This window comes from Artemia sp. Qi Xiang Cuo, chromosome 5 (genome assembly GCF_049724085.1).
Source record: "Artemia sp. Qi Xiang Cuo chromosome 5, ASM4972408v1, whole genome shotgun sequence".
Lineage (NCBI taxonomy): Eukaryota > Metazoa > Arthropoda > Branchiopoda > Anostraca > Artemiidae > Artemia > Artemia sp. Qi Xiang Cuo.
Genome location: NC_142798.1, coordinates 81,269,496 through 81,284,751, shown reverse-complemented (window position 1 = coordinate 81,284,751; position 15,256 = coordinate 81,269,496). Strand labels below are relative to the sequence as shown.

Sequence of the window (15,256 nt, the reverse complement as noted above, 5' to 3'; positions counted from 1 at the left end):
ATTATACATAATTAGGTATAATTAATTATAAGTAAATTATACTTAAGAGTAAACTTCTATTTTACTATATAGAGGCTCTGGTGGCGTGTCAAGCTCATACGAGCAAAAAAACTTTCTAAATTGTTAAATAAATCCTTCCTTATCAAATAACAACAAAATTAACGCTGAACTGTATTCCGTGAAAAAAAAAAAGTCAGGAAAAAGTAACTATGAAACAACTACACATAAATTGTATCCCCTGTAAGTCTATATCCATCATAGCTACCATATCCACCATATGGCCGACGATAATGGTCAATCCACATTCATATTTTTCAATAATCTTGGTTATGATAGTGTTTTTTGTTCCTGATTTCAATATTGTAAGAAATTAAGAAACATACCTTGAAGTAAAGATTGTCTTCATTAAAGTACACATTATGTTCTCGTCTTAAAACTCAGCTCTTCATTGACTGTTTGCAATTGTTGGCGTTGCTGCCAGTTGGCCAACAAATCAACACCACCGAACCCTGACAACTATTATTTTGGTTTTTCTTAATGGTAAAATGCTATTTTGAAAACAAGTTCAAAGAACACCCTTGGAACTGCTATTGTTGAAAAATTCTTGAAGTTATGTTACAGCCCTCTGGCATAAAAAAAAAACAAGAAAAACCCCCCTTTTTTAGGACACAACAAAAAAAAAACCACTGGCAATTTTTCCTCAATTTTTTCTAGTTCCTTTCCTTTCTGTCCCGGTTACCGGGGCACTGGAACATTATAGAAAGCTGTTTAAGAGGTCATTTGAAAACTAGTTTTCATATCTAAGAGCTTTTATTGTGCATTTTGGGTTCTATTTAATGGTTGAAATTGCTGGAGAGAATAAACAGGGTATCATCATAATATCCATGGTCGAAACCATTAAACGGCTTGGGGAACGGCTTGAACCAAACCTGTGGTTTATTATCCCTCGTCTCTGTATTCTCCCTCACTCCCCATATAAAATGTTTCATAAATCGTGTGCTTACTAACAGAACTAGGATAGTTCTAATAGCTTGGATAATTTTATGAGACTGGCGCCAATCGTCACAAATTTAGCAGGGGAGGCAAAATGTATTTTAATATCTAAAGTTGAGCAACTATTTATTTTCCATGGAAAATAACAAAAAAGGGTTTTTCAAATGAAAGGTAATTTAAAAATGCAAGTGGTAGCAAAAACTAAGGGGGAACAGGAGACACCCCCTACAATTTACACCATTGGAAATAATAGGCAGCTGCAAAATCATAGAGACATTTAAAACCTCAATTAAAAGCTATTGATCATTTCCGCGTGCTTTTTGTAGATTTATAGTTGAAACGAGCATTAAAAAGCTATGTCCAGTCTAGATTATCTTGTTATCTTAAATTTTTAGCGCGTGATACATAGTGATTTGAAACATTAGAAATATAAAACAAACCTTTTTATAGAAACCTTTATGAAATAGTTTCTGTGGCCGTGGTAACCTACGTTCAAATCTTAGACAAAGCATTTTTTTTAAAGCTCCAACTCATTTATAATGTTTGGATCTCCTAAAATGTCAAAAAAGCAAAAATAATGAAAGCATACTTTCTAATTAAACGTTCAAATTAATTGCAGCATTAAGGCAGAAAAACTGATTGAATAATAATACAATTTTCCGACCCCATAGACTCTGTGACAAATTTTAGATTCTTTAATGGAAAGTTTAAAAGAGATGCGAAGTTAAACCAATATCTAATACCTTATTTTAGAAAAAAATTCGGATTGGTGCCTTTAGTTTCTTTGGCTAAGCTGGAAATAGATCTTCTTATTAACATTTCTTATATGGATTTTAGAATTTGAAAAAAAAACTACACAAATGTTTTAAAAAGCATAGTTTTCCTGATGAAAGTAAGGAGCGAAGTTAAAACTTAAAACAAACAGAAATTACTACTTCACAGTTTATACAGCTTATGTTTGAAAAACAGTTTCAAAAAACTGGCTCGTGATATGTCCCAATATTTTTGATCCTTGAAAAACTGGTTTACTAAAAACACAAAAATAAGGCAAAAAACAGGAAAACCGTAGGTGGCCTGAAGAAAATAAAAGGGTAGTTCATAAAGCTCTCGATGGTTTCTTACCGGGCGTTAAATCAATAAATTTTACGATACAATCTTAACTCTAGTTTAAAACACTAGTATCACAAGCTAACTTACTTGAAATATTTTTTTTTTAATTTGTTGCATAAACTACGATGCAGTCATTTTTGTGTGTTTTAAGTTTCAACTTCATCCTTCGTTTTCATGAGAAACAATTTGTTAAAAAAATTAAATAAATAAATGCACACAGAGCCACAATAAAATGATAACCAAACAACTTCTGTTTTTTTTACTATTGATTAAAATATTGATTAATATATATATATATATATATATATATATATATATATATATATATATATATATATATATATATATATATATATATATATATATATATATATATATATATATATATATATATATATATATATATATATATATATATATATATATATATATATATATATATATATATATATATATATATATATATATATATATATATATATATATATATATATATATATATATAGACTTACCGTTGGATGGTTGAATTACCGTACTAGATATTCCTTTTTAATTGTGGCTTGATGTCTAATATTTTTAAGATGTGTAATTTGTTGTACAAACTACGATGCAGTCATTTTTGTGTGTTTTAAGTTTCAACTTCATCCTTCGTTTTCATGAGAAACAATTTGTTAAAAAAATTAAATAAATAAATGCACACAGAGCCACAATAAAATGATAACCAAACAACTTCTGTTTTTTTTTTACTATTGATTAAAATATTGATTAATATATATATATATATATATATATATATATATATATATATATATAGACTTACCGTTGGATGGTTGAATTACCGTTACTAGATATTCCTTTTTAATTGTGGCTTGATGTCTAATATTTTTAAGATGTGTAATTTGTTGTACAAACTACGATGCAGTCATTTTTGTGTGTTTAATTTTCAGCTTCATCCTTTGTTTTCATGAGAAACACTTTGTTAAAAAAAATTAAATAAATAAATGGACACAGAGCCACAATAAATTTTTTTTAATAAGTTTTTTTTCTATTTTTTTGTTTCTGTTTTTTCCTTCTGTTACTTTCGAATTTCTGTATTAAAATAGGATCAAGGAGGCTTTCCCTATTAGTTACATATTATAATAGGTATAATTTGTTTAAAATTCAAGCATCTACTACATGTTCTGAATTGTATCAAGAACAATGTTGAATACTGAGTATTAATAATATTCAAATAAAAAATAGAATAAAAGTTATTCAAAATGCAAATATTTAGAATTCACAAATTTCACCGTTCATCAATAAAACAAAACCAACTTGTAAGGAAAGCAAAGACGAAATGTTCTCCATAGTGTCTTTTAAATTAACAGAAAAAAAAAATCTTCTTTTATTTTACCGGTATTACGTTCTTATTCAACAAACTTACAGAGCTTGATTTAGTTTTTTTCAATTTTAAACAGAAACGAAAAAAATTAAAAAATGTCTTTTCACTTTTTATTCAAACGTTATCGGAAATAGATGTTCGTAGAAATCAGGTATTGCTCGTGATTTCATGGCATAGGAAAAATAGCATTGATAAAAATTTTATGATTAGCTTCAAGAGAGTACGATAAGCTTTAACAGGTTTGTTATTTTTGATGGTTCTTCGTTGTTTTTTATAGATAGCTTTAAGAGGTTTATTATTTTTTTATGGTTCTCCGTGCTGTTGGTTTCTAGGTTTGATTTTCATTTCGTTTGTTTTTATCCGCTTTGTTTCGTTCAGGCAATGTGAACATGTTTCTTTCTTACTTTTTCCTTTTACTTTTCTTACTTTCTTCCTTTTCTTAATTTTTATTTTTTTTCATTGTGCTGAAGAAAAGAGAGGGTTGTCTTTTCGAAACATGAAGAAATTTAGAACAATGGGAATACAAGTTTGCGAACCAAGATCAGAATATTGGTGGTACAGTGGTGATAGTGGCTAAATACAGTGGCTAGATAGTGGCTAGATACAGTGGTGATAGTGGCTAAATACAGTGGCTAGATACAGTGGCTAGATAGTGGCTAGATACAGTGGTGATAGTGGCTAAATACAGTGGCTAGATAGTGTCTAGATACAGTGGTGATAGTGGCTAAATACAGTGGCTAGATACAGTGGTGATAGTGGCTAAATACAGTGGCTAGATAGTGGCTAGATACATTGGTGATAGTGGCTAAATACAGTGGCTCGATACAGTGGTGATAGTGGCTAAATACAGTGGCTAGAGACAGTGGTGATAGTGGCTATATACAGTGGCTAGATAGTGGCTAGATACAGTGGTGATAGTGGCTAAATATAGTTATGAAGCTTGGACACTTCGAAAAACAGAGGAGGATTTGCTTGAGGTTTTCTAGAAAAATTGAATAAGAATAAGTTTGGGTACTCTTTGACTGGCCCTTTTTCAAATAACAAGCTGTGCGATAAATGGCGTTCTATCCCACTTTCTAGGGCTGTAATGAGAATAGGTTTGAGACAGCTTGAACACGTTTGAGAATGAAGGATGGAAGATTGCCAAGAATCATCCTTTCGGCCATCCATCAAGGGCAAGACTAAAAGAGGCTCGCTTTTAGTGAGCTGCAATCTGAGTTAAATAGTCATGTTGTCAGCAGAGCTGGATCTAGTTTTTTTTGTCGGGGGGAGAGTAAATGTAAATTTTGTCAACCCCTGCCACACCATGAGTATTGTAAATATTACAATTTTTGTTTAGAATGAAAGTTGAATGTATTTCATGGAGAAATAATGGTAAAAGTATGTATATATTATGTATATGTTATTCATCAAAAGTGATAGTTTTATCAACTCACAATTTATTTCAAAATTTAGTCACATGTTGAACTAAATCGAAACGCATTATGTGCTTCCGGGTTGTCAGAACAGCGTATCTGCAATTTCTCAGGAACAGTTAAGGATGCTAAGTAGACTTTGTCACAGAATGTTGAGATGGATATTGAATTGACTTCGGCGAGCGTAACAAAACTGTCCCATTCATGGCAGAACAGTACAAAGGGTAGTGTAACTGTGCCGTACGTGGCACTCGGAGATGTACATAAGAGGGGTAGCAATAAGCAATGTTGATACGACAGGCACCCCCCTCCCCCCCCCCCCCCCAGTTGCTTTACAGATCATTCTGGACTAATATATGATATAATAAGATCGTTTTAATTATGAAGCAATATCGTTTGGTTAGAAATTTGAATTTTTCTGTGAAATTTTTGAGGAATCTATAGTAGAATAGGCGAAATTAATTATAGAGGCACATTCGTTTTGACATCTTTCCATGGTATTCTGACGACTAAAAACCATCTAAAATGTCATTGAACTCTTACTTGACTGAAATTTTATCATTTTAGATAAAAAATTAAAAAAATTTAACCTCTCAGATCAAAAAGGGTTTTAACTTTTTTATAAGTCAATAAATAATATCCCAGGAACGGTTGAGCCTCTCAAGTTGAAACTTTTCGAGACGTGATGGAAAGGAAATATTGAACTAAATCCATAGATTATTTTGAATACACACCTTCAAATGAAAGTAAAGAATTATATTAAAACCTAAAACGTGCATAAATAAATCCTTCGAGATAGCTCCCAAGCTAACTTTTTGGGTAAATCTCTTGTTTTCTTAGCATTCGTGATTTGCCCTCAAAAATTTATCCCCCCCCAACAAAAAAATTAAACAAAATTGATGTCTCAAAAATGTTTTGGTATTAGAAAATTTCTTACTTTTTTTGTTTGTATATAACTACAAATTCTGCATCGCTTTTTTCTTGCTTAAAACACCATTCTTAATAATAATTTTTCTAACTTTGAATTCATTGCTATTGAAAATAATTACAAAAAAAAAATCAGTCAGAAAAAAGAGTTGTAAAAGAAATGTTAAAAAATTTGTGAAAGTTTTAATTTAATACCCTTATCTGTTCCACAAATATTGTTGATACACCCATATGACAACTAGCATATTAACATAGTGTTTTTTTTTTCAACATCCCCCTCAACTTTTACAGAAACAAGGCGCATTCGCAGTTGTAAAGTGTCGCAGTCGCAATCGCAAGTAGTCGCAGTTGCAGCCGCAGCAGTAGAAGTAACGGTAGTGGCCCTAGAAGTTTCAATTTCAATTTTCAATTCAATTTTCAATTTATAACTGGGATTTATTTTACTATATACATAAAAACAAACAAACAAAATACCCCCAGAAGCAAGCTTGTGCGGGGGTAATCCCTTCTAAACGCATAAAAAATCATAATAACAAAATAAGATCCAAAATAATAACTCTTTTCAGTTAATATGAATACAAATACAAATACAAGTTCTGCCCTCCAACTCAAAAACTAATACTAACATACTATACATAGCCACTTTACAATAATCACGTACCCCCCCCCCCTTTTTAGCCAATTCATTAAAAATAATAAATTACTAAACAATACTACCTCAATAAACTACGGAACAGCAGCAGGTCATCCACACATTTAAGTTCCACTGGTAAACTATTCCAAGCACTCGGACCGGCATGACGGATAGAAAAAAATGATCTTGTCGCTTGCGGAATCGGTCTTCGAAATTCTTCCAAATTTCTAGTTCCATGCTCATGAACATCACCCCCACTCACAAACATTCCCTTAAAACAAACAGGAACACTACCATAAAGATACTTAAACATGAACTGTGTTTTATAAAATTTAAAAAGACCCGATACCGGTAGAATCTTCAGCGTCATAAACTCATTACGAACAGATGATCCTCTATTATCCTTACCAATCAAAAGCCTTATTGCCGAATTTTGTAGTACACGCAGGGGCAGAAGATGCGTTCCGAAAGTAGACGACCATACTGAAGAACAATATAATAGATATGGATGTACAATTGAAAAATACAATAATCTTAATATACTAGTTGGGAGAAAATTTTTCAATTTACGCATAATTCCAACATTACGTGCAAGTTTCATAGACACACAATCAATATGATCTACAAAACTTAAAGTTTCATCAATAATAATCCCCAAATATCTAACACTCCTCCTTCGTGGAATCATTGATGTACCATTACTTAAATTATTCACCCATGGGTAATAACTTGGAGATCTGCTATATATCAATAAACTAGACTTATTACAATTAAATTTTAACCTATTACTTCTCATCCACCTTTCTATATTCTTAAAACCTTCTCGTAATTGCGACATCAATTCATTCTCAGTCCTACCACATACGGTTAATTTCGTGTCGTCAGCAAACATAACTAGGGCTTTACTAGGTTTAAGTGTCTCTAGAGGAGGTTTAATAATAGTATACAACCCATCAACTGCACTTGACAAATCATTTATATAAATAGAAAACAAAAGTGGGCCTAGGGGTGATCCCTGGGGAACTCCACAATTTATAAATCTACTATCAGAACGTGCATCATTAACCTCCACAAACATTGACCTTGAATTTAAGAATGATTCTAACAACTTCAAAGCATTTCCCCTAATACCACAATTTTCTAACTTCATTAACAAAATATCATAAGATACAGTGTCGAACGCTTTCGCAATATCCAGAAAAATTGATGCAACTTTAAGGTTATTGTCTAATGCATCATTAACATATGTAGTCAAAAACAACATTGCATGCTCACTAGAATAACCTTTTCTGAAACCAAATTGATTTTGATAAAAAAACAAATTCTTTTCAAGATACTTTTCTAGCCTTATATATACTAGCTTCTCGAAAATTCTAGCAATAACTGGTAGCAGCGAAATGGGACGGTCATTACTTATATCATTTTTATCACCCCCCTTAAATATTGGAACAATCTTCGCTCTTTTCAAACACTTTGGAAACACACCACTTTTAAAACAACCATTTATTAGTGAAACCAGTTGTTTAATAACACATTGAAGAACAAACTTTAGCACTCTTATAGATATTAGATCAACACCTGAAGCTTTATTTTTCATAGCCATTATTACATCTGTTATTTCACTTTCCGTTACCTTAGTCATTAAAATAGAAGTATCACAACTGGGAGGAAGATATTGATCAAAAGTACCATCACTCCTATCACAATAAATAGATCCGGCAACATTATTACCTACACTAGAAAAATAATCACACATCTGATTGGAAAGTTGAACTGGAGTATGATCTGACTGAAGATTTGGCAACGTAACTCCTCTCTTGCCAATAAGAGGCCTGAGGAGACTCCACGTCTTTGCCGGGTTACCCTCACTCTTCTTAAATTCTTTAGCTAAATACTCAATTCTAGCCTTCCTCAATAATTTATTTAAAGCAACATTATACTTACGATAAATTTTCTGGTTTAGTACGCTTGCCTCAATTATACTCTTTTTATATAATTCATGGCGCCTTTTCATAGATCTAAGAAGACTACTGGTAATCCACGGTTTTCTTGCAGAATCATATTTACTCTTGTTTTTTTTTTTACGCATCCGGCAGTTTTCTCTTAGACTACTACACAATTGATCATACCACTTACAAAATTTAAGATCCGGATCACTTATTGCATTCAAAAACTCCCAATCCATACACTCTAATTCATTCTTAAATCGTACAAGAGAATCCGCGTCCACAGTCGGTACAATTGGGCTACAAAAACTCCCAGCTGTATAATTATGGTCCACTTCAGCAGAAAGAAACACTCCACAGTGGTCTGAAACATCATTTACCAGCACTCCTGGTTTCCAAAAATTCACGTTCGTGAATATATTATCAATTAAACTAGCTGACGTGTTACAAATCCTTGTACAAATATTTATACCTGGGAACAATCCGAAACTAGACATTAAATTTAACAAACTAGTAGTTGCACGATTACTAAGTACCATCATATCTATGTTAAAATCACCCGCTATGAAACTTGGGCAACCTGATACATTCAACATTTCCAATTGCTGCTCCAATAACTCTAAAAACTCTATCTCTGAAGCAGAAGGCGGCTTATACAAAATAAGAACCAAAAACTTGGATCCATTTCTACTTATTTCCAACACCATTGACTCAAAAATCATTTCGCGATAAATGCAAATATCCTGTCTAGTCTTAACTGCAAAACCTGATTTAATATAAACTGCTAATCCTCCATGCTGTCGAGTCTCCCTATTCCTATTAATAAATTCATAACCATTAATATCTAACAAAGATGAATTATCATTCCGAAGCCATGTCTCAGTCAACGCCAACACATCAAAATTCGGATCCGAACACAATTCTGAAATATAATGTAGAGAACTATTTAACCCCCGGCAGTTTAGATGTAATATATGCAGAGTTTGTGGCCCCCGCCGCGTCACATAATCCTTAAGATCACTTGCAAATACATACTTAGAATTTTCCAAACAAACCTGATTATTCCCATCACCATCAAACTCTCGATTTAACGTCCCATTCATTCGATCCGCAAACTTTACGTGACCATTCTCAAGCAGCGCCAGTCTCTCTTTATTTAATACCATTATCAAATTTCAACGCACATTGTAGGGCAGAACTTGTACTCAGCAACAGAAATCCCAAATATTCAATCATATAACGGAACGAAAGTAATATAAAAAAAACTAAAGAAACATAGAAAAAATCAAAATAACGAAAAGATACAACGAAAACATGCTTATTGTCAAAACACATACTTTTTAATACTCTGGTATGTTAACTTCAGGGTTAATACCCTTACCCATTCCTAACATATTACAGATAAACCTTTTTGATAACCTATATGCACATGGTGTCTTTTCATTTAGTTCAGCATCGCCAAGTTAATACCCTTACCCATTCCTAACATATTACAGATAAACCTTTTTGATAACCTATATGCACATGGTGTCTTTTCATTTAGTTCAGCATCGCCTTCAACGTTCCCTGAAGTTTTACCTTAGCACCCTTAGCTTTTTCAGGCACATCCAGGACCAAACATTCCCCAATTCCCAATGATAAATCCTTTATGTAAACAATGGGCAAATACCTTCAAGTTTATATATCGTTTACCTTCGTTTATATATCGTTTTATATAATAGTTTACCTTCAAGGCCCGGTATACCTGTAGAAATAGTTATTAGATCTTTTAACAAAATTGAACAAAATAGCTTATTTTTAAATATCGATCAGTGTTGGAGAGAGGCCTATAAACAGGGGAATTGGGGAACGGCTGGCTGCCCCCAGTCACATCCAAAAATCTCCCTCAAACTTTCAACATAATATCCTCAGCCATCCCTGATATATTACTAATAAAAAATTTTGACAACCAGCGTGCACATACTGGGTCTTGGTTTTTGCTCAATACCCCCTTCAACATTTCCTGCAAGTAAGAGTTGTTGCAATCGCAAGTAGCTGCAGCTAGTCACGAGTAGTCGCAGTTGCAAGTAATCGTGTTCGAAGTCATAAGTAGTCACAGTTGTAAATACTCACCGATACAAGTAGTCGTAGTTGTAGTAAAAACAGCAGTAGTAGTGCCCCTGAAAGTTTCAATTTAATACCCTTACACATTCCGAAGATTTTTCAGATAAGCCTTTTTGATAAACTGCATGCACATAGTTTTTTTTTTTTAGTTCAACATGTCCCTCAATATTCTCTGCAAATTTTCCTCAATACCCTTAGCCTTTTAGAACACACCCAGAATCAAATATTCACCCCTTTCCCAATGACAAATCCTCCGTGTAAAACATTCCCTGCCCCAGGGACTCTCGGGGGGGGGGGGAATGACAGCCTTGGAGGCATAATTGCCAGGCCTTTTGACAATTTTAAAAAAATGGCTTTTCAAAATTTCTATCAATTTTGAGAGGAGGGGGCATCTAAAAAAGAAAGGATGATAGGTTGCCCTTCGATCACTCCTCAACATGCTCTGAAAGAATAAAGTTAATATACTCAGCCGTTCTTTAGATATTGCTGACACGTCCTTTAGACAACCATCTTGAATATAGTGGTTTGACTTCTTTCATCAATCTCCTCAACATTTCCTGAAACTTTCACCTTAACAACCATAAAACTTTAACCTTTTGGATACTCAGGATCGAACATACCGCTTTCCTAATAACAAACCTTATATATGAACAATGGCCAACTTTCATAACTTAGGACTCTTCCACAAGGGAATGTTGGGGGTTATGTTATATCCTAAGGCAAAGGTATTTCACCTTCAGACTATTTTGAACAATTTAATTTCAAAACTCGTCCTTGAGATATTACAGAGCTTTTTGATGATCTTGATGCCCATAATGTCTTTGATTTACTGCAACATTTCTCGGTATTTCACTTTAATGCCCTTACCCTTTTCAAACACAACCAGAATCAAAGATTCTCCCTTTTCCCAATGATAATTTTTGAATGAAAACAAAGGGCAAGTTGTATAATTTATTACAATCCTTGCCCTGGGGCAATTGGGAGCATGGCATCCCTGGAGGCATAGATATTTGACTTTTAAACTATTTTGAACAAAATGTTTTTTTTTTTAATTTTGATTACCATTGAGGGGAGGGGCATCTAAAAAAGGGCAAGAGGGCTGGTTTCCCTCCAATCACTCTTGAACATCATGCTCAACATAATCTGAAAGTTCAAACTAAGTACCCTCGGCGTTTCCTTCAATTTTGCTGAAACGCCCTTTTAACGACCAGCCTGCACATAGTGTATTTTTATTTTGTTGGAGATCCCTCTGAAAATTCCCTTAAATTTCCACTTTAATACCGTAAGCCTTTTTGGAGATCCAGGATCAAGCATGCCCCCCTTTTCCCATTAAAAACCTCAAAAGTAAACAATGGAAAATTTTCATTACATACGGCCCTCGCCTTGAAGGTTGTGGGGTGTTATGTCCACCCAGGAGTTAGTTACTTGATCTTGGACTATTTTAAACAAAATGGTCATCCCAAATTTTGATCGGATGTCTTGGAGGACAAAGAGCATGGGAGGATAGTTGATTACCCTCTGACCAGTTTAGAGTCTTAAAAAGGGCACTAAAACTTTCAATTTGCAATCGAACTAGCCCTTATTTCAACTTTAGTTTATAGTTTTTTTTTTACTGTATCTAAGTGAAATTGACTTAAATTGATCTAATTAAGGTATTACAAAAACTTGGAAGTTTTTCAGACGAAATTTCTTATGTAATATTACGTTACAAAAATCTCTTTCCTAGGAAAACTGTAAATAATCAGGTCTAAAATCGCCTATTTTCGGTTTTTAACCTTCACATCCCGAAAAAATACTCTAGTGCTCCCGCCCCCCCTTAAGGGTGAAATAAAGATACTATTAAAATTTTGGGTGGAAGAATTCCTACTCTTAATAAAAGCAGTGGTGTCGTACAGTCATTAGCGGAGCTGGTTGGCAGGTCTAGGCAAAGATCTACATTTTTAAGTTCTCTTGAGATTTGTCACTAAGAAATGTATCATTGACCTTTTAATTGTACCAAATGACAAAATGTCAAATGACGATTCGGTCAAATGACATTTTTAAATTCTCTTGAGAGTTGTCACTTAGAAATATCTCATTGAACTTTTAATTGTGCCAAATGACAATGTGGTCAAATGACATTTTTAAATTTTCTTGAGATTTGTCACTTAAAAATGTCTTATTGATCATACTATTTCCTTACGTTTTCCTCTTCACTTTTATTATAGCCTATTAGTTTCTTGGTCGATAGATTAGCTTCGAATAAATTTATATTTCGCATAAATAAGGCTACATAATTCGACACACGAGATCACCAATTTTCTTGAAACCACACTTTCAAATATTCCCAAAAAACAAAGCACAAAATGAAGCGACACTATTTTACGATTTCTAGTCCTTCAAAGCACAAATTACAACATTTTAATGTCGTGCACAATTATTCAACGTAATATTTAAACACAAAATTAATCCCATTAAATTAATTAAAATATCCTGGAAATACAACCATTCCTTTCTATGAGGTGGGGAAATTATTGGTACTTGTGTAGAATTTGGTAAGTGCGCGACAATTGTATTGCAAAGATCTTTATGAGTATAGGTTTACGCTGCTTTGTGACGTATAAACAAAGGGTTTCTCACTCCGGGACTATATTTAAACTTTAGTTTTTTGGGGTTTAGGGGGATTAAAGGGTACCTAGGTTTGGTTAGGTTACGTATTTAATATATGCTATGCTTTACCCTCCACCCCCCCACCTCCCTAATATGCAAATATATAGCCCCCAAATTTGTTTCTGAACTATTACATATTCATCCTATTTTGTTTTATTTCATTAGCATTAACGAAACTTCACTAATCGCGCACTGACCAGATTCTACACTAGTACCAAATCCTTTAGCTTAAATTTTCGTGGTAATATTCTTGTTATTCTTAAAATATTTTTTCAGACAAGTTTTAAAGTCACAATGTGATGACTTTTTCCCTCCCTTTCTAATTATCCCGGTTTTGCTATTTTCTCCATAATTCCTTGTTGGCTTTCTCCATAATTCGTAAACAATAAGGCTACCGCTTCTATTTCGAATAACACCCCCTCACCCTTCGTTAAAAAAAAACAAGTGCAGGAAAAAATAAAACTGGGTTTTTGAATTCTCAATTACAATGTATATCATGACTTTCAAAAATTTTGAATATTATATTTAAAAATTAAACTTTTCTGTTGTATAATATGTTTTGCCTTGTTCCGATGATGATTGAACGAGTTAACATCGATTTTTCCGGAACAATCATTTTCATTTAATAGATCGTTTTAATTTCATCATAGTCACAGGAAAGAAGGTTTCTATAACTTTTTACCCGACTTCACCTTTGGGTTATTTTTACAAGGATGACCCCCCTCCTACCTCTCTGCAATTAAACTACCCATGGGCATAGTTCAGGTGCTTAAGAGGGATACAAAAAATTTTATATGTTGTTCAGAATAACGCAATACTTTCATCAATAGTATTACACAAGTCACTATGAAATGACAAGTAAGTTAACAATTGATTAGAATAAAACTTAGACTTCCCATCACACAAAGATCGCACCTAGGATATATATATTTTTTTTTTTGGGGGGGGGGGGGGGCTTTACAATAAAAAACTCATCAAAAATGAGTTTATATGCAGTTTTGTTACTCAAAAATTCGGGTGGGGGCGGGGGTTGAAATCCCTAGCTCCCTCTGGATACGGCCTTGCATCGAACGTTGATAATTATTGGATGTATATATTGTAGGCCTGTTATTTGACTTTATTCGCCACAAATTTGACATGCAAGAAATTACTGGCAAGGCTGTATCCAGAGGTGGGGGGGGGGGGGGTACCATTTTGGAGCCCCCACCTCCAAAATTTTTGTTCGACTCCAAAAATCAGCCACAAAAATGCATATAAACAAATTATTGATACGTTTTACGGAAGGTTTTTACCCTCCCGCCCCCCCCCCCATCCCGAACAAAAATCCTGGATACGGCCTTGATTATTGGGATTTTGATTATTAGTTCATTGTTTTTCTGAAGAACTCTATGTAGACTAACCACACAAGTGCAAATTGAACTTCTGCCATAGCTGAATAGATCTCTGTCAGCTTTTTAAATTCAATAATAATAAGATACATAATTTATTTTCGACTAATAGGTTAGTAGGAAACTTGTTCCATCTATATTAACTAAATTTTAAATATTAACTAAATCTTCAAGATAAATCTAAAAAAAAATTGTAAGAGCGTTTTTGTAAACAAATTTTCTTCAGTAAATTTTTGCATAGGAGGCTACAAGATACTTATTTTGGTCTAATAATCACCTTATAGGCACCATCAGGGCCGTATTCAGTTTTTTGCTGGGGGGGGGGTTACAGAATTTAGAGTTATTTAAAAAAAAAAGGTTTTTAGATTATCTTTTACAGCACTTAAATCACTACTTTAGCAAAAAATCAGAAACTTACACAGGAAATATTAAGACTTTCAAACTATGATTAATTTTTTTCTAGTATTACAGCACGGAATATCCATAAAACAAACAGAAAAATCGAACATAATCCGGCACCAATACAAAGAAGCACATAGGACTCTACTCTTCAGATGAGTAGAAGAGTATTTAACAACTAGATCAAATTGGGTCAATCAAAAATAATAAGGAACAAACAGTGATCTATACAACATCTCTATATACAGTAAAAACATTGTTGTGCATGCTCGTTTAGCGGCAAGAATTACAATAGCACGATGTAAACAAAT

General features: G+C 33.3%; 1 protein-coding gene across 1 annotated transcript; it reads right to left on the bottom strand.

Moving 5' to 3' along the window:
• Window positions 1-6,111: 6,111 nt before the first annotated feature.
• On the bottom strand, window positions 6,112-9,572 carry LOC148952615 (uncharacterized). The gene is made up of 3 exons (XM_089089237.1): window positions 8,008-9,572; window positions 7,250-7,749; window positions 6,112-6,209 (listed from the first exon to the last, which is right to left on the bottom strand). Exons 1-3 carry the CDS (start codon window positions 9,570-9,572, stop codon window positions 6,112-6,114), a joined length of 2,163 nt encoding a protein of 720 aa, XP_088945363.1.
• Between the last annotated feature and the right edge of the window lie 5,684 nt (window positions 9,573-15,256).